At 47.7% G+C, this 23,419-nt stretch overlaps 2 protein-coding genes across 2 annotated transcripts; one reads left to right on the top strand and one right to left on the bottom strand.

The window, feature by feature from the left end:
- Positions 1-3,256: 3,256 nt before the first annotated feature.
- LOC136509294 (protein PRY1-like) lies at positions 3,257-4,369 on the bottom strand. The gene has a single exon (XM_066504106.1). The coding sequence runs from the start codon at positions 4,351-4,353 to the stop codon at positions 3,448-3,450; it is 906 nt and encodes a 301-aa protein (XP_066360203.1). The 5' UTR covers positions 4,354-4,369; the 3' UTR covers positions 3,257-3,447.
- Positions 4,370-15,848: 11,479 nt separating this feature from the next.
- On the top strand, positions 15,849-19,171 carry LOC136507819 (transcription factor MYB30-like). The gene is made up of 2 exons (XM_066502423.1): positions 15,849-16,002; positions 18,408-19,171. Exons 1-2 carry the CDS (start codon positions 15,849-15,851, stop codon positions 19,169-19,171), a joined length of 918 nt encoding a protein of 305 aa, XP_066358520.1.
- The last annotated feature ends 4,248 nt before the right edge of the window (positions 19,172-23,419 follow it).

Here is a 23,419-nt window from a genome sequence, read left to right as displayed (position 1 = left end):
TGAGTAAAGCTTGCTTTAGATTAAACCTAGTACTTCAGTACCCACCATTTTACAGAGGTTAGATATGTTTTGAAAAGTGACCAGTGCTCGTTTGGTCACCACCTAGGTAGGTCCTCATCCTCTTCCTCAGATTCTTCATCATCATCAGAAGCAGCATCTGGTCCTTCTTCATCTTCAGAAGACTAGTGCCACTAGTGTCTCAAAACATTGTTGAGGAATACTGTTTGGCCAATCAAGCTTGTGTAGTTCGGACAGATCTTGTCCAGACGGCATAGCAACTCGAAATGCAGCCCAGTAAAAGTTGTCTTCATTTTTGGCATCATGTCTCCCTGTCTCTTGTTCTTGGACTTATAACTATCTTATATTCTTGCTTTGGTTACACTGCCATGAACAATAATACATAGCATGTACAGAAAAATTGTTAAAGAGCGAACATGCGATAAGTAACTACTAAGCTCCTGCTCAGTCTAAGCACTTCTACTATTAAGTGAGGATGCCTCTAGCAGATAAATATAGTTAGGTGTTTCAAGTGCCTATATGTCACCATAATTCTGATTTATTAGCTATATCATGATCAAATGCTTATTATTATAAAATTGAGCCACAACCTACCTTGTAGCTGTAACAGATAGTGCACATGCAAATGTTAGCAATCTAAACATGCATTGACTATATGCATGTCTCAACTTATAGGTTTTTGCCGCCGCTCCCTGCCCCGCCCTGCCGCCTGGTTCCACCTTGCCCTCCTGCCACCCCACAAATTCGAGTTGCCGTGTTTTTGCAAGGTATAAGATGTGCATGTGGTTGTCGGCCATCGTGCTGTTTGTTTGGTGTGGATGTGGTTGTCGGCCATCGTGTCGTTGTATTTGTTGCAGGTTTTGGAAGCCTCCCCGTGCAGGGGAGGTGCTGCTAAAATTTAGATTTGACACTACTATGTTCCTTTTATTGCAGGGGAGGCTATTGCAACGTCCTCGACTCGTCACTTTGCAGGACAACAAGGTGAGGCATACAAGACCCTTCTTTCCATATCATGTTCGTATATCACATAACCTAGCTAGGCATCTCCCGTTCAAAAGAGATACGGTTGGAAATATGTAGATCTTTGTATATCTATAACCGTATCTGTTTCAAATTGTCCACGTTTTTTGGACAGCCCGAGGATGTGTAGATGCGGTTAGTTTCCATGCTCTACTCCGATCCGTGATAGAGTTTTGGCAGCATCTCCCTGTTGTTCTCTGGATACACAATCTCCCTTCTAGGACGTGTATTTGGAGAACAGCGGGGAGGTGCTGCTAAAATTCTGTCTCGGATGAGAGTAGAGACGAAAACTAACCCCATCTATACATCCTCGGGTAAGATTAGGACCTATTTTCACCTATTAGATATTATAGGAATGTGTAGATGCAACGTGATTTTTTATATTACTCGCTGATATGCTAGAGGATGGATGACCATGAGTGGATATACACAGGCCGCTTTAGTCAGACTTCGTTGACCGAAGAATGGATTGACAAGACCGATGCTTTCTTGGAACGGGCATTTGCAAGGGTTAAAGGAGCTAGTGTCACTTGGTGTCCCTACAGCAAATGTGCAAACACGCGTCGGCAAACCAAGCTGGTCATGGGTAAACATCTTTGCAAGAATGGATTTACGGTAGACTATACCAGGTGGATCTACCATGGTGAAGCCGATTGTGGGAGAGACGAGGTCGTCAGACAACACATCGAGGAATATGATGGGGAGGCCGGCTTTGTGCCAAGGAGTTATCTCGTACCGTGGTTGCAGAAATGGAAAGAATGACGCCTGTGTTGCTCTGTAAGTTGGAGAAGATTTTTCCGCACGGCTTCTTTAATCCGATGCAGCATATGATTCTGCACCTCCCGTATGAAGCACGAATGGGGGGGGCCTGTGCAGGGCTGTTGGTGCTATTCAATTGAGAGATGTCAAAAGGTTCTTCGAGCTAAATGTAAAAATAAATGCAAAATTGAAGCATCCATTGCAGAGGCATACATTCTGGAGGAGGTGTCAAACTTCACAACAAAATACTATGCTAACAACCTTCTTAGCGTGCATAATCCACCCTCTCGTTATAATGCCAGCGAAGATGAATCGAGCCTTAGCCTTTTTCGAGGGCAACTCGGAAGTGCAAGTGGTGCGACCAACAAGACCTTGAAACATGAAGAGTGGCGCACTATCATGCTGTATGTGTTGACCAACCTATCCGAAGTGGAGCCGTACATGCTGTAAGTTCTCAACAAACTTGTTCTCAACCTATTCGGAGGCGGAGGTGACCCTTGATACCGTACCTCCACTTCGGCCCCCCGCAGGCAGCAGCACATCCGCTTCCACTCCCCGCCTCCACTTCGGCCCCCGCAGGCAGCAGCACATCCGCTTTCCCTCCCTCCGCCTCCTACGTGTCCACACGATCTGGCGGCGCGGGGACGCGCCGATGAAGCGGGTGGCTTAGGTCGATGAAGCGACCGGGTACACTAGCGCGGTGCGCCCCCTTCACCTCCCCCCACCCCTGGCTCCCCTCCGCGTCTCTCGCTTCCTGGCACGCGGCCGGCCGGCTTTAGCATCCCCGAACGGCTGCAGGAGGGAGGTTTTCACTTATCTGCATCTGGGCGGGAACAGCGGCAGCGGCTCGCATCTTGGTGAAGTCCGTCTGTGGCACGTGCATCAGCGCGGCGATGGAGGCTTGCGCATCAAGGGTGGCGTCGGCGTCACGTGCGCATCGGGGCCGCGGCTGCTGCTGCTCTGCTCCATCTAGCTCGGGCGGCGGCACGCGTACATCTGAGCGGTGGCGACGGCTGCTACTCCTTCTCGGGCGGTCGGCTCGCTCCAACCTCCAAGCTCAAGTGGTCCAGGCGAGCAAGCAGCACCGATCGGTCCCAGTTTTTGTTGTTTGATTTGCATTACCAAATAACACCGTAGCGTTAGCACGGGCATTATACTTGTATAATATAATACTCCTTTTAACAGTTCAGGTATCTTATTGATCACAATGTTGATGGTTATGTAAACTGGTCTGTTCTGTATTTTTAGTTGCGCATAAGGAAGAAGCGGTGCAATTCAGTGGATTGATATATTTTTAGCAGAGAATTGCAATGGTCATTGGTATATTTTAACATCCATGAGCCGGTGCGATCCTTGGTGTGCAGAAAGATGGTGGCGAGAACAGACTCAACAGAGTGGTAAGATGGCGGTGACGCCACAGACTGACAGACACCTCATTTTCAGGTTGAACTCAGGAAAATCATAGCAAACAAGAAACTTTAGAAATGAATGATCAATTTGTAGCGCAAGTGAGTGAGAGAGACAAATATATTTGTGGGAGCGAGGTGAAAATTATTAGTTAAAACAAAAGCAGATTACTGATGTTGCATGCATGCATGGATAATAATGGATATATGTGTGCAGCTAGTAATGGAGTTTTAGATTATTAGATCAGTATGGCTTGACGCCGTCGTAGTTCCCCGGCGGCCAGTAGCTGCACATGATGATGGTGTCGCCGCTGTTGCACTTGATGCGTCCGCATCCGACGCTGGTGGTGGTCTTCCAGACGACGGCCTTGTAGTGGCCGCACATCTTGCCGGCGTCGCAGGCGTCGGTGTCGTAGTGGTAGTTCTTCTTCTCCTCGCTCCAGCCGTCGACGGTGATCTTCCAGGTGAGCCCCGGCGTGCCCTCCATGAGGTTCTCCCCGTACGGCGACGACGAGTGGATCTGCTGGCAGTTGCCCTTTAGCGTCTCCGCGTACTGCTGCGAGAACTTGGCCAGCGTCGCGTTCCACACCAGCGGCGGCAAACCTGCGTTCTCCTTGGCGCGGAACAGGTTGTGCTCGTCCACGATCTCGTTGATCGCCTTCTCGTTCAGACCCACCTCCGGGTCGCCGTCGGGGTCCAGCCCGCCGCCAGCCTTGCCGGCGGGTGCACCGTAACCACCCCCGCCGCCGGACGAAGCCGCCGGGGTCGTCTCCTCAGCGGCAGGCGTGGATGGCGCCGCCTCGCTCGGGGTGGAGTAGCCGCCTCCACCCGCGGATGCTTCGCCGCCGGAAGCAGCAGCAGCAGCCTCGCCGCCTGACGAAGCCGCCGCCGGGGTCGTCGTCGTCTCCTCAGCGGCAGGCGTGTATGGCGTCGCCTCGCTCCGGGTCGAGTAGCCACCGGCGCCTCCACCCACCTCCGGCTGCGTCGTGGCCGTGGCCTCCGCCTGCGGCTGCTGGCCACCACCGGCCTCCAACCCGCCGTAGCCTCCACCGCCACCTCCGCCGAAGGACTTCTCCGCCGCGGCGAGGCGGCCGGAGAAGAGGAGCAGACAGAGCACGGCGGCTATCATCGTCGTGGCGTGGCGTCGCATCTTGCCGGCCGATATGCATTCGCCTCTGCTCCAGATGCTCTTTGTAGCAGGGCATCGCTGCTATTCTTGGCATGCATGGCAGTGACAGCCGGACAGGTGGTGCGGAGGTAACCGACGAGAACCGACGAGTGCTGCTATTCTTCGACGGACGGCCACGAGACCCATGCCGTCAACCGCGCGCCGGAACAGACGGTAGGGTCCTCGCTCGACTGGGCCCAAACGTCTTCTCGGCCTCGGTCCTGCCTTGGATTATTGGGCCTCAAATGTAGCAGTATATCAAAATGGCCCATGTTAATTTCCAGCATCCTGAAAATAAATAAACTAGTGCATTATTAGCCAGGTACGACAACAACATCTGGTTTGTCTGTCATCAGTATTCAGAAGTAATAATTCATAACATCACAGGTACCAAACTTGGTCAGCTCAGGAAGCTGCTGCCTGCTTCAGATCAGGCTGCCGTATAGCATAGGGAGCCCCAACAAGTCTCTTCCTCCTGTTAAATCGGTCCAAGAAAGACTCCATCGAGCGCAGCAGGCGGCAAATGTGCTTGCATGAGTGAACTTTCAACTTGATGAATACTTAAACTTGTTTTCAACACATTAGCTAGGGTCGATCGTCATGCAGCGTTGCATGTATAGAATATGGTTTTTGTAGGCCATGTCAATGCTTCGCGTTCAACCCAAGAAAAAAGAGACTTTTACTTGTGTACCCTTAAAAAAGATGCCACACTCCTGTGTACCCCTCAAAAGTTGGTCGTCACCTACATGCCCTCGCTCGAACTTTTCTTTTCCCTCACGCCATTCCGTCGGCATTCTGTTAGGTTTTGGCCGTTTGGCGGCTCTGACATGTGGGACCGGGCTAGAAAAATATCCTCCTTGCCCTCTGGGTCACTGACATATTGGGCCGCATCTCCTTCAGTCTCACCCGAGCCTCTCTCTCAGTCTCTCCCCATTCTCGTTCCTCACTCTCTCACCCGAGCGCGGGAGGACGCGGCGGCGAACCCTAGCGGCGGCGGATCTGGAGACAGCGGCAGTCGGTGTTGGCGGCCCGCCCTCGAAATCCTAGCCCCGTGGAGCAAGACGGTTGGGCGGAGCAGGCATGCCGTGGAACGGACCCGGCGAGAGGCCGGATTGGTTCTGGGAAGGGTGAGTACCGCTCCTCCTCCCTCCTTGACTTCACCCCTCCTTGTATTGATGTTGATTGCATTAGTGTATTGCGCTACCGAATCGTGTTTAGGGTTTATTGATTACGTGCTCCTTGTTCATCTATAGGATGGACCCAAACAGTAGTTACAACCTAGAAATGCGGATTGTTGGTCCCAATTGTCGTGCAAAGTGGTTTTCTGTGAATGAAGTGGTGGATGCAGACAGAACTTTGTTAACTGTGCTTATGGAAGATTTGGTTGACAAGTATCCTCCTAGCTATGGTGATGTAGCCACATTGTTTTACTGGTGCATGCATAGTAAAGTTCACATACCTGTGCGCAATAACCAAGAGATGCTAGCAATGTTTGAAAAAAATAGGGCAACCAGAACATGCTTGTTGACTGTTGCATATCATAGTCTTGGTACTCAGCCTGTGCTTCTTGATTGGGAGTCTGGTAGCCCAAGGAAATCTGTTGAGCCCCCATTCACTCCTTCAATTGTTTCTCCAAGCATAGCAGAACCAAGCCAGCCATCTATGTCTCAGCCACCCAAAGCAAGGCAGCCATCCAAGTCTCAGTCACCCAAACCAAGGCAAACATCCAAGTCTAAGCCACCCAAACCAAGCCAACCTGAGTTCCTGGCTAACCCAAATCCAATGAATGAGCATATGGGGATTGATGATGAAGGCTTGTATATTGATCTTGGTCCCAACCACCCTCCACCTCCTCCTACCAGTTCTCAGAGCCAAGGGGGAGTAAAGAAAGGGAAGAAGAAATAGATGAATCCTTTGATGAGGAAGTTGCTGATAGGGATGAGGAGTGTGCTGAGTCAGGTTCTGATGATGAAACCAGTGACGAGGAAGATGAGGAAGTAGAAATAGATGAATCCTCTGATGAGGAAGTTGCTGATAGGGAGCCTAAGCAATTTCAATTTCCTGATGTTGAATATGACAAAGATGACCCTCCTATGACAGTGGGAACTATCTACCTAGATATGGCTTCTTTTAAGATTGCTTTAGCTAGTCATGCTGTTAAACATGAGTTCAACTATGAAATTGACAAGAGTGATACAGGGAGGTATACGGTGCACTGTTCTCTGAGGAATGAGGGATGCCCGTGGAGACTGCATGCCTCAACTTCAGCTGATGGACATGGCATTTAGGTGATGTGTTAGTTCAATTTGTGGTATTGACTGCTACCTGTTTTCCTTGCATGTACCTAGCTGCTAACATGTGTTTCTTTTCAACTTTTTTTCTAGGTGAAGGTGAACCCACATGAGCATGGAAATGGCTGCCAGAGCACTAGGAGACAAGGATCATGTGTTGGACTTAGTCAGTTTTGGGTGTGCAGCAAGGTAATTGATTGGTTGAAAGAGGATGGAAATGTTGATGCAAAAGAGCTGCAAAGGTGGCTGAAGGATCTGTACAAGGTTCATATCAGCTACAGGAAAGTGTACAAAGGTAAATACCTTGCAATGGATCAACTTTATGGGCCTTGGGGCAAGAGTTTCCACAATTTGTTTAGGTTTAAGGCCCAGTTAGAACAATCTAGTCCTGGTTCAGTTCTTGTCATTGATCATCACACCATCAATAATAAGGTCAGGTTTAACAGGCTATTTTTTGCTCTGAAAGCATGTGTTGATGGATTTCTTAGGGGATGTAGACCATATCTTGTAGTAGATAGTACCTTTTTGACAGGGAGATTTAGGGGATAGTTGTGTGTTGCATGTGCAGTAGATGCCCACAACTAGATGTATCCAGTTGCTATTGGTGTGATTGACTCTGAAACCAATGAAAATTAGATCTAGTTCATGGAGAGATTGAAGGAGGCAATAGGCACTCTAGAAGGCATGACATTCCATACAGACTGTGGGCAGGCAGTAATGAATGGAGTCAGTCAAGTTTTTCCAACAACTAAACATAGAGAATGTATGTATCACTTAGTACAGAATTTCAAGAAGAGGTATAGTGGTAGAGTGTTTGATGATCACTTATGGGCTTCCTCATATTCATGGAGCCCATACATGTTTAAGAAGCATTATGAAGCAATGGCTGTAGCCAAACCAGAAGCAATGAAGTACTTGCAAGAGAATCACAAGAAGCTTTGGACCAGGAGCCAGTACACCACACTGTCAAAGGTTGACTATGTGACAAACAATTTGGCTGAGTCCTTCAACAACTGGGTCAAACCTGAAAAGTGTAAGCACCTGGATGACTTGCTGGACACTATAAGGCAGATGCTTTTGATCAAGTGGAACCATAGGAAGAGGGTAGCTGCTAAGCTCAATGGCAAAATTATGCCCCATATCATGCAGAGGCTTAGGGAAGACACTTACAACTTGGACATAGATGTCATCACAGCCTCACCTGAAGGTGTGGCAGAGCTATGTGCTAAAGGTCTACAAGGAACTGGGTTTAGGTTTGTGGTCAACCTAGCAGACAGGACTTGTTCTTGTAGGGTTTGGCAAGGGTCAGGAATCCCATGCAAGCATGCCATTGCATACATTACCTCAATTCCTGGCGCAAAGCTTGAAGACTATGTGGATGAGTACTTCTCTGTCAACAATTTTAGAGTTGCATATGATGGCTCCATCCCTAGCATACCTAACAAGAGCATGTGGCCAGAGGCAGAACTAGGCTTTTTCTTGAACCCTCCTCTTCTTAAGTCCACAGGTGGAGGTAGGAGAAAGAATAGGATGAAATCTGCACTTGAGGAAGGCAGCAGCCAGAGGAAGTCAAAGAAACATGAATGCCCTATCTGTCATCAGTTGGGCCATCACTGGTACACTTGTAAGAATGGGAACCCAGAAGACATAGCTGCAATGGAGGCAGCAAGGTAATCTATTGTCCTATGCATATAGCTACCTTTGCATGTACATAGCTTTGCATACACAGAAGCTAATCTATTTTCCTTTGTAGGGGCACACCAAAGAAGAGGTTGAAGAAGGCTGTAGCAAGCAACACAGAGAGGAGTCTTGTGGTGGCCCAGCCATTCCAGATGCAGTTCCCATTCAATGAGGCAGTGGCAAATGCCATCCATAACAAAAGGAAGAGGAAGTCATCCTCTTCTTCAACCTCCTCACAAAAACACAAGGGTGCAGCACCAGCCACCACTAGTTCAACCTCAGCTCCTACTAGTGTGTCTACAAGGTACCTGTTCTTTACCTCATCCTTTTCATTTCAACCAGGTGGAAATCTAATGCATACTATTGACTATCAGGTCTGGAACTAGTTCAAATGATCCAGTCCTACTCTTATCTATGCATCTGGTTCCTTTCAATGAAGACTCCATTACAGTGGACACCCAGCCCAGCCAGCCAGTTGATGACCTCCCACTTGAGCCTGTGGATCCACAATGCACACCAAGAAGAAATAAGGGAGTAGTGAAGAAGAAGTTGACACCAAAGAAGCTGCAGTAAGAAACTCTAGTGATGTTCTATTAGTGTTGTGATGTTCTTTTTTGGCCCTGACACATGATCTTTTGGTACTTTGATGTTCTTTTGGGGCTATCATGAAAAACCTTATCTGAATTGATGGTTCATGTTAGTGATGTGAACAAACTCTAGTAATTTAGTTTCTATGTGTAAACTGTAAGTGATGTGATCAAACACCATATGCTGTTGGTGATGAAACACTTTATGCTACCAGTTATGTGATGGATGAGTGAACTGTTAGTTTCTTTGTCTTAATGCTGATAGGGATGAGGAGTGTGCTGAGTCAGGTTCTGATGATGAAACCAGTGACGAGGAAGATGAGGAAGTAGAAATAGATGAATCCTCTGATGAGGAAGTTGCTGATAGGGAGCCTAAGCAATTTCAATTTCCTGATGTTGAATATGACAAAGATGACCCTCCTATGACAGTGGGAACTATCTACCTAGATATGGCTTCTTTTGAGATTGCTTTAGCTAGTCATGCTGTTAAACATGAGTTCAACTATGAAATTGACAAGAGTGATACAGGGAGGTATACGGTGCACTGTTCTCTGAGGAATGAGGGATGCCCGTGGAGACTGCATGCCTCAACTTCAGCTGATGGACATGGCATTTAGGTGATGTGTTAGTTCAATTTGTGGTATTGACTGCTACTTGTTTTCCTTGCATGTACCTAGCTGCTAACATGTGTTTCTTTTCAACTTTTTTTCTAGGTGAAGGTGAACCCACATGAGCATGGAAATGGCTGCCAGAGCACTAGGAGACAAGGATCATGTGTTGGACTTAGTCAGTTTTGGGTGTGCAGCAAGGTAATTGATTGGTTGAAAGAGGATGGAAATGTTGATGCAAAAGAGCTGCAAAGGTGGCTGAAGGATCTGTACAAGGTTCATATCAGCTACAGGAAAGTGTACAAAGGTAAATACCTTGCAATGGATCAACTTTATGGGCCTTGGGGCAAGAGTTTCCACAATTTGTTTAGGTTTAAGGCCCAGTTAGAACAATCTAGTCCTGGTTCAGTTCTTGTCATTGATCATCACACCATCAATAATAAGGTCAGGTTTAACAGGCTATTTTTTGCTCTGAAAGCATGTGTTGATGGATTTCTTAGGGGATGTAGACCATATCTTGTAGTAGATAGTACCTTTTTGACAGGGAGATTTAGGGGATAGTTGTGTGTTGCATGTGCAGTAGATGCCCACAACTGGATGTATCCAGTTGCTATTGGTGTGATTGACTCTGAAACCAATGAAAATTAGATCTGGTTCATGGAGAGATTGAAGGAGGCAATAGGCACTCTAGAAGGCATGACATTCCATACAGACTGTGGGCAGGCAGTAATGAATGGAGTCAGTCAAGTTTTTCCAACAACTAAACATAGAGAATGTATGTATCACTTAGTACAGAATTTCAAGAAGAGGTATAGTGGTAGAGTGTTTGATGATCACTTATGGGCTTCCTCATATTCATGGAGCCCATACATGTTTAAGAAGCATTATGAAGCAATGGCTGTAGCCAAACCAGAAGCAATGAAGTACTTGCAAGAGAATCACAAGAAGCTTTGGACCAGGAGCCAGTACACCACACTGTCAAAGGTTGACTATGTGACAAACAATTTGGCTGAGTCCTTCAACAACTGGGTCAAACCTGAAAAGTGTAAGCACCTGGATGACTTGCTGGACACTATAAGGCAGATGCTTTTGATCAAGTGGAACCATAGGAAGAGGGTAGCTGCTAAGCTCAATGGCAAAATTATGCCCCATATCATGCAGAGGCTTAGGGAAGACACTTACAACTTGGACATAGATGTCATCATAGCCTCACCTGAAGGTGTGGCAGAGCTATGTGCTAAAGGTCTACAAGGAACTGGGTTCAGGTTTGTGGTCAACCTAGCAGACAGGACTTGTTCTTGTAGGGTTTGGCAAGGGGTCAGGAATCCCATGCAAGCATGCCATTGCATACATTACCTCAATTCCTGGCGCAAAGCTTGAAGACTATGTGGATGAGTACTTCTCTGTCAACAATTTTAGAGTTGCATATGATGGCTCCATCCCTAGCATACCTAACAAGAGCATGTGGCCAGAGGCAGAACTAGGCTTTTTCTTGAACCCTCCTCTTCTTAAGTCCACAGGTGGAGGTAGGAGAAAGAATAGGATGAAATCTGCACTTGAGGAAGGCAGCAGCCAGAGGAAGTCAAAGAAACATGAATGCCCTATCTGTCATCAGTTGGGCCATCACTGGTACACTTGTAAGAATGGGAACCCAGAAGACATAGCTGCAATGGAGGCAGCAAGGTAATCTATTGTCCTATGCATATAGCTACCTTTGCATGTACATAGCTTTGCATACACAGAAGCTAATCTATTTTCCTTTGTAGGGGCACACCAAAGAAGAGGTTGAAGAAGGCTGCAGCAAGCAACACAGAGAGGAGTCTTGTGGTGGCCCAGCCATTCCAGATGCAGTTCCCATTCAATGAGGCAGTGGCAAATGCCATCCATAACAAAAGGAAGAGGAAGTCATCCTCTTCTTCAACCTCCTCACAAAAACACAAGGGTGCAGCACCAGCCACCACTAGTTCAACCTCAGCTCCTACTAGTGTGTCTACAAGGTACCTGTTCTTTACCTCATCCTTTTCATTTCAACTAGGTGGAAATCTAATGCATACTATTGACTGTCAGGTCTGGAACTAGTTCAAATGATCCAGTCCTACTCTTATCTATGCATCTGGTTCCTTTCAATGAAGACTCCATTACAGTGGACACCCAGCCCAGCCAGCCAGTTGATGACCTCCCACTTGAGCCTGTGGATCCACAATGCACACCAAGAAGAAATAAGGGAGCAGTGAAGAAGAAGTTGACACCAAAGAAGCTGCAGTAAGAAACTCTAGTGATGTTCTATTAGTGTTGTGATGTTCTTTTTTGGCCCTGACACATGATCTTTTGGTACTTTGATGTTCTTTTGGGGCTATCATGAAAAACCTTATCTGAATTGATGGTTCATGTTAGTGATGTGAACAAACTCTAGTAATTTAGTTTCTATGTGTAAACTGTAAGTGATGTGATCAAACACCATATGCTGTTGGTGATGAAACACTTTATGCTACCAGTTATGTGATGGATGAGTGAACTGTTAGTTTCTTTGTCTTAATGTTGTTATGAACCATGAGAAGCATTCATTCATTCATCTATTCATTCATGCATTGATTGATCCATACATCCATGAAAACTCACACACACACACAACAGCAGCCTACTTCTTGAAAATAGCATACAAAGCAAGCACCAAGCACAAATACACAAGTTTTTCAATCCTCCTAAGCTGCTACTGCTACACCCTCTTGTCCATTGGTGCATGGCCTTCAACTACACCTGCCTTGGGAACCTTCCTGCAAGATGGCCAGAGGAGGAGCTGTGGGAAAACCACCAGGTGCTGCCACTGCCTACAGAGGAACTGCTTGGATTGGTGTAGTTGTCTCCCCCATCTCATCCTCCCACTGATAGTACTGACATCCTCCAATCTGAAATCCAACATAGAGACTGAGCAAAGAGGGAAAGACAAACAATGTTGACCAAAGAGAGAAGCACAAACCGCGAAATAAGGGCACTTGTGAAAGGCCCGGTTGGGGTTGGCCCTGGTCGTCGAGATGAAGCGATTGGCGAGCACATTGCAGTTCGGGCAAAGCACATGCCGCCTTGGCGCACCACCATAGCTGCTGCTACCTTGTGACATGGCTGTCAAAGAGAGAGGGCTCAAGAGAGTGGCAACTCCTTGGCCTTTGGTGCCAATATATAGGAGGAGAAGGGCAGGCTCTTTGGCGCCAAATCCCTGTCCTTTGGCGCCAACAGCGGCGTCTCTGGTGCCAAAGCCAATTGGCCTGGCAATGGCACAGGGGAAACGAAAAAGTTCAGACGCCCATACAAGCCCTAAGGGCAACTGAGTCATTCTCCAGAGCCGTTACCCACCGTTTGGAGCAAATGCCTGACGGAATGGCGTCGAGGAAAAGAAAAGTTCGAGTGAGGGCATGTAGGTGACGACCAACTTTTGAGGGGATACGCAGGAGTGTGGCATCTTTTTTAAGGGTACACAGGTAAAAGCCTCAAGAAAAAACTCATACAACCAATCAGAGGCCATTCATGTTGAACCTGTTTACATGGATTAGCCATGTCATAGTATTTCCGACAACCGTTTGATTAACTACCACAACTACGACGTGCCAACTTTCTTATTAGCACCCTCCTACATGTCATAGACTCTTTTTTTACAAACTTTGCCACAAGTGTAGCTTCCCCAACCGAAATCTATAACTTCTCCTAGTGAAGATGGGATTCTTCTAGCACTTAATAATCATGCGGCTTTTAGCATTTAAGAAGACCATTTTCATGTGCCTTGCACAGTTGGTACGCTAGTCTTTACTACACTAGGAGATCGAAGCGCACCAACCTGATAGTGTATGATTTTGCTCACCACACTTTATGTGCCAGCCACTGCTTTGCCAAAGGTTAATTAAGCGTGATAGACTATGACACCAACCAAACAGGCATTCATGTTGGCATAGGTGTGTGCTCATTAGGGATTCAACAACTGAGGATTCTTCCATGCGTCGCTACAGATTCAAGGGCACTCAGTGATGAGCTCGGCAATGACTGGCTTTTTGATGCCGTGAGATGTGAACAAATACAATAGACTTGAATTACCTAGTTACTTTTTATTTAAAAACAAAAAAACATAGGTATGGGTCCCACATCTTTTGGACTGTTCTACCTATCATATATATCTTTTTTTTCTCGAATACGCAAAAGATTTGCGTATCATTGTATTAAGAAGAAGAGTTTAAACACACAGACAACGCGCTTTCTACCGAGCGCCGAAGGAGGTCGACCTAAAACAGCCGTAGCTGGACCATCCTAGCAAAAGATCTCTAGTTTCGATATTACATAAATGGAAACAACCAACACCGACACAACGGTGCGACCTAGGAGGTGGCCTTGCAGTCTTCGCGGCTGCCTTGACGAGCCCTTTCCACCATCCAGGAAGAGCGCGTCCAGCGCTTCGACGTTGGACTGCAGTCAGGTTGCCATTGAAGATCTTGTCAAAGGCCTCCTAGCTCCGACGCAGATGGCACTGATGGACCCTTGGTGTAGCCCATACGCTGCATGATCAGCACCTCACCTCGCTTGAAAGTAGGTACTCGAGAGAAGCTCTGAGCCGCCAACCGTCGGCTCCACCACAGGCAGCACCGGCTTAGCAAGAGGCTGCTTGGGAGGCTCACGAATAAGCGGAGAGTCGACCTTTTTTAGCACACGCCTGGTGAAGCTCTTGAGGCAGCGTGCAGTGGAGCTTTCGCTGATGTCGATCGTGCGGTCCTTCCAAGGCGGCGTACTAAACATTTCAGCATCCGCCGTGGGCTCGGGCGGACCAAAGCTAGGCGGAGCACCCTCCTCGTCCTCCGTAGGGGTGGTAGCTCTTGATGGGGTGGTCTACACCACCCGAAGTGGCGTGACCTGAGCCTGACCATGTTCAGGCGGCCGTGGAGCGAAGCCCGTTGCCGTCAGAGCAAGGATACCGCGTAGGTCACCGGTGGCCATCCGACAGACCACTAGTGAGGCTACAATCTCCTCCATCATTAGGTCCTCTGAGACATCGTGTGCGGTGTGCGTGGCCTTCGCGTATTGTGTGAGCAATAGACCGAGCTCAGAAAAGCCCCATACCTCACTGGTGGGCTCACCGTGAACCTCCTAGGTAGCACAGTCGGCTACGGCAGTGGTTTCTAGCGCCCCAGTGGTGCCGATGGTCTCGACGCTGATCGGCTACAGCGTCGCTAGAGGAGTCGATGGTGTCAACCACTGGCCGTTTGTGGTGTATTGTCTGCCGCCGCCACCCACGGCCTACAGACACAGCAGCAGTCACCACAGGCACAGCTCCACCCGACTCTGTCGGACCGCCATGGGCGGGTGACTGGGTGGCCGAGGTATGGTCTTGGGTAAGTGGTCGTGGCTGGCCACCTATGTCGCCAGCTGTAGGAGGTTTCCGCCGCCGCCGCTTGTAGTCGCACGCGAGGTGTCGGAACCCCCTGCAGCGTAGGCAATGCGGAGGTAGCCTACAGGTCGCCACCTGAGGCGAGGACAAGAGACAGTTGAAGCACTTTCCATGTAGGTCTGGCAGAAAGCGGGCGGAGGGTGGACGTTCCTCCGAACGTGCAGGACACACAGGGCGTGCCCCATCAGAGCCGCTTGGCGTTCCCCATAATAGGACCTCACGCCCACCATCAGCATCTGTAGCGAAGATATGCCTACTGCCGCCGGAGCATGGTCCGAGCCTCATGTGGGCTGGCACGCGCCGTGCAACCAGGCTGCTGCCGGTGTCCGCATCCTTGCCACAGACAGGAAGCCCATGGATGAGCCTCGGCAATGGCCAACAATGGTTGATGCGCCTGCGCCACCCCCCGGCATGGTCGACGCCACCAACAGCCGTGGGGTGGGACATCACTGGCAGCGACGATGCCCTCGGTGGCTGCGACTCACGAAGAACCGCATCGAGGTAGGGGGTTGGGGAGATCAGGCAACGCATCCGCATCGGAATCATCGAGGAGGTCGACTTGCCCATCGTAGAGCCTTGGAGCGCCCCGCTGAACCTCTTGGGTGAAAGCGGGAGAGGAAAGGCGACTGCCCTAGAACTAGGCTCGCAGCCGCTGTCCCCAGCATGGGCAAGGGACCCTTGTCCTATGGCAGCGGCTGCGCAATGGACCAGCCGTCACGGTCGCTGGTCAGCGCCAGATCTGGCCCCCTCGCGTGGCTGGGAGGCAGCCACGGCCACGAAATCTGGCCCCGGAGACGAAGCTTCATGGGCGTCGACGTCCGCGCACTTCAGAGGCGCGCACAGCTGGTGAAGGGCACCCTCGGTGGGAGAGCAGGGCGTCATTGCCATGGCAGCTATCGGCTCCGGCTGCGGCGATGCCCCTGAGGCCCCCAGGAGCGGTGACCCGGCGGCGGGCCAGTGCGCCACGAGACCCAGGCTCGCCGGGCTGCTCCGGCACGTAGGAGGCGGACTGCAGCACGGCTCCGCTCACGCGCTGGCAGGTGGTTGCGCCGAGTTCTCTGGCCGAGGAAGGGAGTAGCGCGAGGGAGGAGGAGGTGGGGATGGGGAGCCGAACGCCGGCTCAGCCAGCGCCGGCAGCGACGAGGAGGGGGCAGCCGTCATGGACGACGCCCTCCTGAACGGCGATGGTGCAGCGGGGTCGCCATGGCTAGCCTCGCACATATGGTGTAGGACGGTGGTGGAAGAAGGGAGGGGACAGGAGGAGGAGGAGGGGGCCGCCGGCGCTGAGGTCAGAGTTTCGCCCTAACGGGCCGTGCGGCCCATCCTCCCAAGTCCCAATTTGCACGCTGATTCTGACATTTCACTTTAAAGTTTTAAATGAGTGACTCATCACATATATCTTTTAATATTTTCATGTTAGTACCTTCTATTTTTTTCACCATTTGATCTCTCTTGATGGAGGCAATTGGGGAAACATGCATGACCATGTGGAAACAGAATCCCTTGGAACAGGCCAACAGTCAATAGGGATGTTTTCTTGTGCATTGGCATTGGATATGCTGGCGAGTCTAATGCCGGCGGCGAAGTGATGTGATCTGAAGTAGTATGATGATGACAAGTCTCTTTCAATCCAAAATAACAAGCTGTCATCTATAAAGAGACTGGTCTAAGCTAAACGCTTGGTCAGTTCTTCCAATTAGAAGTTTGTGACTTATAGTGTCCGTAGAAATTTGTACAGATTATTAATTACGACGATTGACCATATAATATAACATATATATACCTACCTAGCTACACTTAGCTACTCTCTCTATATATTATATATGCACAAATCAATTACTGGTTGATTATTCTTCTTTAAGCAAATATACAGATGACTGCTCTATAAAGTCTTCGACACACAGAATGGTAGGTGGGTCAACTCAAGTTGCATATATCTGTAATATTTGGCCTATTTTTCTAGAGAAAAAGGGTGGCAATATAACCCACGAAGACACTGTGAGGACCTGTAGATTCATATGACATGTGTTCATAAAAACATTAATCAATGAGTAGTTTAAAAGAAAAACAATTCCATAAACTCAGGAAGATCGATCGTAGCTCTGTTACGTTAGATGTTGGGGTGATTGCGTGTGTGGACATGTTTTATATTTATGAATCCACGACAGGTTCTCACTTCTCACGATGCTTTCATGGAACGGGACGTTCCACCCATTTTTGCTTTGAACTAGAATGTCACACGCGCGCGCGCACACATATGTATCCATACCGTACCTCACTGAAAAATGGGAATAATAGTTTGTCCAAACAACAGTATTTTTATCTCACAACAAATCAGGTTCGGCTTGCTTATCGGTCGCAGAAAGCATGAGCCGAACAACAACCGGTATATATGTCGTCGCGAAAAGTCGCCGTGAAATGATGCATCAGAGCTTGATTACCGGTACAAATCTGCAGTCCTTTTTTCTTTTGGTCGAGTCATGAGCAGTAGAATGCTACACGGAGTATTGAGCAAACAAGACAAGGGACCACATGGGCTAGCTTTTTCAATTCAAAACTTAGGTCATGCTCGGTAGAGCTTGCTGCGGCTGAGCCAGCATCAAAGGTACAGTAGACAAAAGCACAAAAGCTCTGTAGACAACGACCACACGGTTAACGACTCCTAAGTACTACTCCCTCATCTACTTTCCATTGACTCTGTTCCTTATCTAAAAAAACTTAAGGTACTTCGTTTCAATTTCATCGTCATAACATAATAAGGCATAATCTCGTTCATAACATAATATATACTGCGAGAATTAGTGTGTATGTCTTGGTAGATTTTTTTTTGAGATTACGTGGTACAACACGGACGCTCGTAACACACGCACACACATAACCCTACCACTATAAGCACATTCGAAGACCGGGTCAACAAATCCACAAGACGAGATTGACGAAGTCACCATAGGTGGTGTCTCACTGTCGAAGGATAACGCCGTCTACCACCGAAAGCACAAAGCCGTTAAATCCTGAAATATTCGCTCCCGCGAGCCAGACCTCAGGTGCTACCGAGGCTTTTGTAACTACATGCGTTTTTGCTTGTCTTGGTAGATTTAATTACACGCTTACAGTTTATCTGCAAAAGAAATGCATGCCTCAAGGCATAATGGTGTGGGTTGAGTATGGTACCGTGATAAACTCGTCCATGCATATATGTAGACAGTGGTTTTGCATTTCCAGTTCTCCACACGTTGCATGAAAGCGAATGTAGTTGACAAAGGGCGCGGCGAAGTAGTCGGCATACACACACACACACGAAAGCGATGGTGCAGTCAAACTCCATCCGCAGTCCATTCTAGATTTCTAGTAGTTTTTATACATCCCCACCCTTGCAAGTCCCATTCAGTTTTCTGTACTAGCCAGCTGCAGGAGCAGGGAATAGTATAATGGGGCGATCGCCCGTGCTGCGACAAGGCGGCGGTGAAGCGCGGGCCGTGGTCGGAGGAGGAGGACGCGCGGCTGCGGTCCTACATCGAGCGACACGGCGGCAGCGCCGCCGGGGGCTGGATGGCGCTGCCGCGGAAGGCCGGGCTGCACCGGTGCGGCAAGAGCTGCCGCCTCCGGTGGCTCAACTACCTCCGCCCGGGCGTCCGGCACGGCGGCTTCTCGCCCGAGGAGGACCGCGTCATCTGCGCGCTCTACGCCGCCGTCGGCAGCAGGTGGTCCCTCATCGCCGCGCACCTCCCCGGGAGGACCGACAACGGCATCAAGAACTACTGGAACACGCGCCTCAAGAAGCGCTTCCAACTCCTCTTCGCCGGCATGCCGCCGCCACGGCGACCGCGCGACGACGCCGGGCGGAACGCAGACGTTATTAGTGCGGCACCAGTGCCGCCGCCTTGGATCACCACCGGACTGCCATACGGTACTGGCGGCGGCGTTGATGACACGCGCATTGGTGCCGGCGGAGGCGGCAACGGCACGGACGACGACATGGTCATGGTCGCCGAAGGCACGAACGCCGTCGTCGTGAGCCAGCAGCCTCCAGAAACCAGCAGCGGCTCGTGGGGACCTGCGGCGACGACAGAGCTCGACGAGATGTTCCGGTCTTCGATGGGCACGACCGGCGGCGACCTCTCTGACATGCGTCAGAGCAGCACGGAGATTGAGACGGCCAGTTGGTATCATTGTCAGCAACTAGGCAGCATGCCGTACATGTACTGGTGATGTAAACGTACTGTATACCATTACATTACAAGATAGATTGTGGGGTTTAATTTGAGAACACTGCAGGTTGCATATTTGGTGGTTTTGACAACGAGGTTTTGGGCCTGGTTTAGTTCCAAAAATTTTCACCCTAAACTATCACATCGAATCTTGCGGCACATGTATGGAGTATTAAATATAGACAAAAATAAAAACTAATTGTACAGTTTGGTTGGAAATCACGAGACGAATGTTTTAAGACTAATTAGTCCATGATTAGCCATAAGTGCTACAGTAACTAATATGCGCTAATGATGGATTAATTAGGCATAATAAATTCGCCTCGCAGTTTTCAGGCGAGCTATGTAATTAGTTTTTTTATTAGTATCCGAAAACCCCTTCCGACATCCCGAAACATCCGATGTGACATCCAAAAATTTTCATTTCGCGAACTTTTGTTGGGCAGCGTTGGCAAGTTGTATAGAATAAACTTACGTATATAAATTACACATAAGTTGTGTTTCATAACTTTTGTACATAAGTTGTGTACAAATATATTCACGTAACTTTTATACTAAGTTATACACATAACATATATTCACAACTTTGACAATATAACATTTTGTACATAAGTGTGTTTTATAATTTTTGCAGATGTTCTAATTGAAGACACAGAAATGCTCAATGTCATAGCTACAGAGATGCTGAGACTATCATAGTTGCAGAAGTCATGAATGTTATTATTTATATGGTGTTTGCAAGTTTGCATCATATTATGGAATTTGTTGTGTATTATAGGTTCTAAAAGTTACTTTTATTTTGCTCCCCAATCTTTTTTTAACCCTATTCTCATGTTCCTGAATGATTTAGTTTCTGAAAAGAAAAAATGCTGATGAAATCTAAAGAGAATGTTATTCTCACAGCTATTTTAAAAATGTAATTGTTGCGCAAAAAGAAATGTATAACTTAGACCTGTTAAGTTAATCCTGAAAGTTATGCTGCGTAACTCAGTTTTCTAAGTTATGCGTGCGGTTCTCAGAAAAAAAAAAGAAAATATGAAAGTGAAACTTCCGTCGGTCGTGCGGCTGCACACGAAAAGAGAAAAAAAAACATGTGCAACGTCCGCCTAAAATCTGAAAGAGAAACATAAAGAGAATAGTATACTATCCTAAAATGGTGTCAGGTGGGAATGAATGCTTTCCTATTAAGGCAACTAGCATGGTCGGAGAATTGATCGTTGGGTTCATTTTGAATGAACGTTCGTCGTTTAATGGTGTCGCCCGGACGCTCCGTTGGTGGGCCGTGCGACACCAGCCCAAGACCCTCTGCCCTCCATTTCTAAATAAAAAATCCACTCGTCCGTGTATTCGTTCCTATCCGCTCACTTGCTCCTATCCGCTCGCCTGCCGCCTCGAGTGCTCGGTCGCTGGCCTAGCCAGTCACGGCGCGCGACCGCCTCTGAGGCACAGTGCTCGGGCGTCGACCCTGCCAGGCCACTCCGGCACGCCGTCGCCGCCATCCCCTGCCGCGCCATGCCCGTCCTCTGCCGCGCTCAAGGTGCGTTGGCCTAGGGCACCGAGCATGTGCTCGCCTAGGGTGCTCGTGCGCCTCGTGCAGGTGCTCACCTAGGACGCTGAGCAGGTCCTTGTCTACGGGAGTATCGGTGAGCTCCATGTGCTGCGGCGGCGTCGAGTTCCATGATTCGTCCAAGCAGCAAGGTGACATTGCGCGCTGAAAAGGCATGTTGCAAGAGTATGTTTAGTGTTTCATGTGGACGTTGCAAAAGTAGATCGGGATGTTGCATATGTTGCAATAGTTGTATACATATGTTGCAAGTGTCTATTCCTAATGTTTCATCTATTTTTTTGTACACATATGTTGCAAGTGTTTCAGACGCATGTCTCAAGTGTTTCATCTGTCTTCTTTTGTATGTTATAAGTGTTGCATCTGGATGTTTCAAAAGTAGATCAGGATGTTGCACATGTTGTAATGGTATTTCAACTATATGTCATAAATGTTTCATCTGTTTTAGACATATGCTGCAAAGGTTTCATCTGGATTTTGTAAAAGTAGATCTAGTGTTTAAATATTGTAGTGGGACCCACCTGCCACAGCCATATGCTTGCAGCTGTTGGACCTGTGTGCATGCGTGTGGGAGCGGAGGGGCGCAACCGGTAGGCGTGGGAAACGAGCGCGGGCGTAGATCGAGGCATGCGCGGGAAACGAAGCATCGTGGGCCCCCACGTGAAGCATGTAGGCGTGCGGTCGGGTGCGCGGGCAGGCGCAGCTGGCGCAAGCATCCATTAGCTAGCGTCCGGATCGGACGTCCAGGCCCTAGCACTTCCGTTATAATTAACTAGCAAATTTGCTTGTACGTTGCAACTAGATGTATAATTAGTGGTACGTCATTCATGCCAATAGTAATGAGTTACTTATTTTTTTATTTAATTGGGCTTCATGACCCAACCTTAAACTAAATAAATTTCAAATACTCGTAATAAATGCTAGTAAATAAAGGATTAATCTGGTATGGGAAACTGATAGGAGATTGACTAAAATAGATGGCTATTGTGTGACCTATTTTGAGTTTGAAAAAGTGAAAGACAAGTTTCTGCATGTGCATCATGACATTTGCAGCTATTGTGTGGCGCCGAGCTGCCGACTGAAGGATTTGCAGCTCAAAACTAAAAGCGAGAAAGGTGAAAGGGCGATGATGGATCAAAGGACGGAAAGCGGAAGGAGTGAGAGAAAGCGTTGATAGACCAATGGACGGAAGACAAGAGGAGTGAGACAGACGGACGAGTAAGAGAGGAAAAGATGAAAGAAAGGAATTTTAAGTTAGTCTCTATCTCTATCTCTACAATTAAAATATACGGATTGTCAATATCTATCCGGCAGGACCATAACACTCATGCGATCCATATCCGGCAGACAAATAATCACCATATAGAGACACTGAAAGTAAATAAAATAAAATAAAACTCACGGAATCACTGACAGGCAAATAATCACCGCATGGAGACACTGGAAGGCAAGTAAAAAATGGAATAAAACGGAAAGAGAATTATGGGAAGAGAAAGAAATTTATTGGAATATTACCACGCAATGATAATGATCGTGATCCAAATCTCGTTCGTCATCCTTCGCGTTGCGTGTTGACAACAAATACCTTTTTTCCCAAAAAATGAATTGTTGACATGCCTCATGCGGGCTAAGATATTGTAAGTCCAAGTATACGTGTTTTGGGCAAGACAGAGCATGGATAAATTCAATTCGATGCCTAGCAATAAGTTTTCAGCCTTTGAGACAACTGATGTTTGTCGTAACTTTTAGACAACAAGCTCCAAGTCTAACTTTTATTTCGATAATGAATGTGTTTCTAGATATTATCATAGTATAATACACGTAAAAAATTGAATTGATATATTCTTGATTTTGACTTGGCTAACAAACATCTCATTCAATTTATGTTACACCCGTTGCAACGCACGTGCACTCATCTAGTTATAGATAAAGATATAGATTGTCAAATAAACATGAACGGATACTTCGTTCGAAGCTATAGGGCCAAGATACTCCGCTTGCAGTGATAGGGTAGCCTTTCTTAAACCCCAGCTATCAAGTAGCATATTGAGGGCCTGTTTGGACGCCCATGAATTGTGCTGAAGTGGTTTGGTATAGAGTTTAAACTAAATTTCACATTAAACCACTTCAACGCATATAAATTGAGATGAATACATACATATCAAACAAGACATAAGCGGTCACCCTTGTTTTTAAGAAAGGAGTTAAAACTCCCAACACGTTCTCACTTTTTACACAGCTTGTTGGTTACGACTCGGCCTTCGTGGATACGTTGTTTCCCAACTTTATTTGTCCAACTAATACGAGTACGTGGCTAATGAGTCTATGACAGTAGAGCATAGAGGTAAAAAAAAAAAAACGTATGCTAAACCACAACTATCATAGAGAACCACAATACTCACCTAAAACACTAAAAAAAACATGCTCAGCTAAGAGAAAATATAATAAAGGTTTTAAATGAATTTTATATATGTTGGGGTGGAGAAGAAAGAACGAAGTGAAACATAAATTTATAGCCATTGATGCACGATCTAAGGAACTTTGTGGGAGAAGAAAATGGAGCATATATTAATGATGAAATATGTTATATGTTCTAATAATCAACTATTATATGGGTGGGCTAAGAGATCGCATATGACCCTGCAAGCTAAGGCACAAGTTTAGGCTGTCGCACAGAAAATCACA

Source organism: Miscanthus floridulus, chromosome 15 (genome assembly GCF_019320115.1).
Source record: "Miscanthus floridulus cultivar M001 chromosome 15, ASM1932011v1, whole genome shotgun sequence".
NCBI classification, from domain to species: domain Eukaryota; kingdom Viridiplantae; phylum Streptophyta; class Magnoliopsida; order Poales; family Poaceae; genus Miscanthus; species Miscanthus floridulus.
This window is presented reverse-complemented; position numbering and strand designations above follow the sequence as displayed.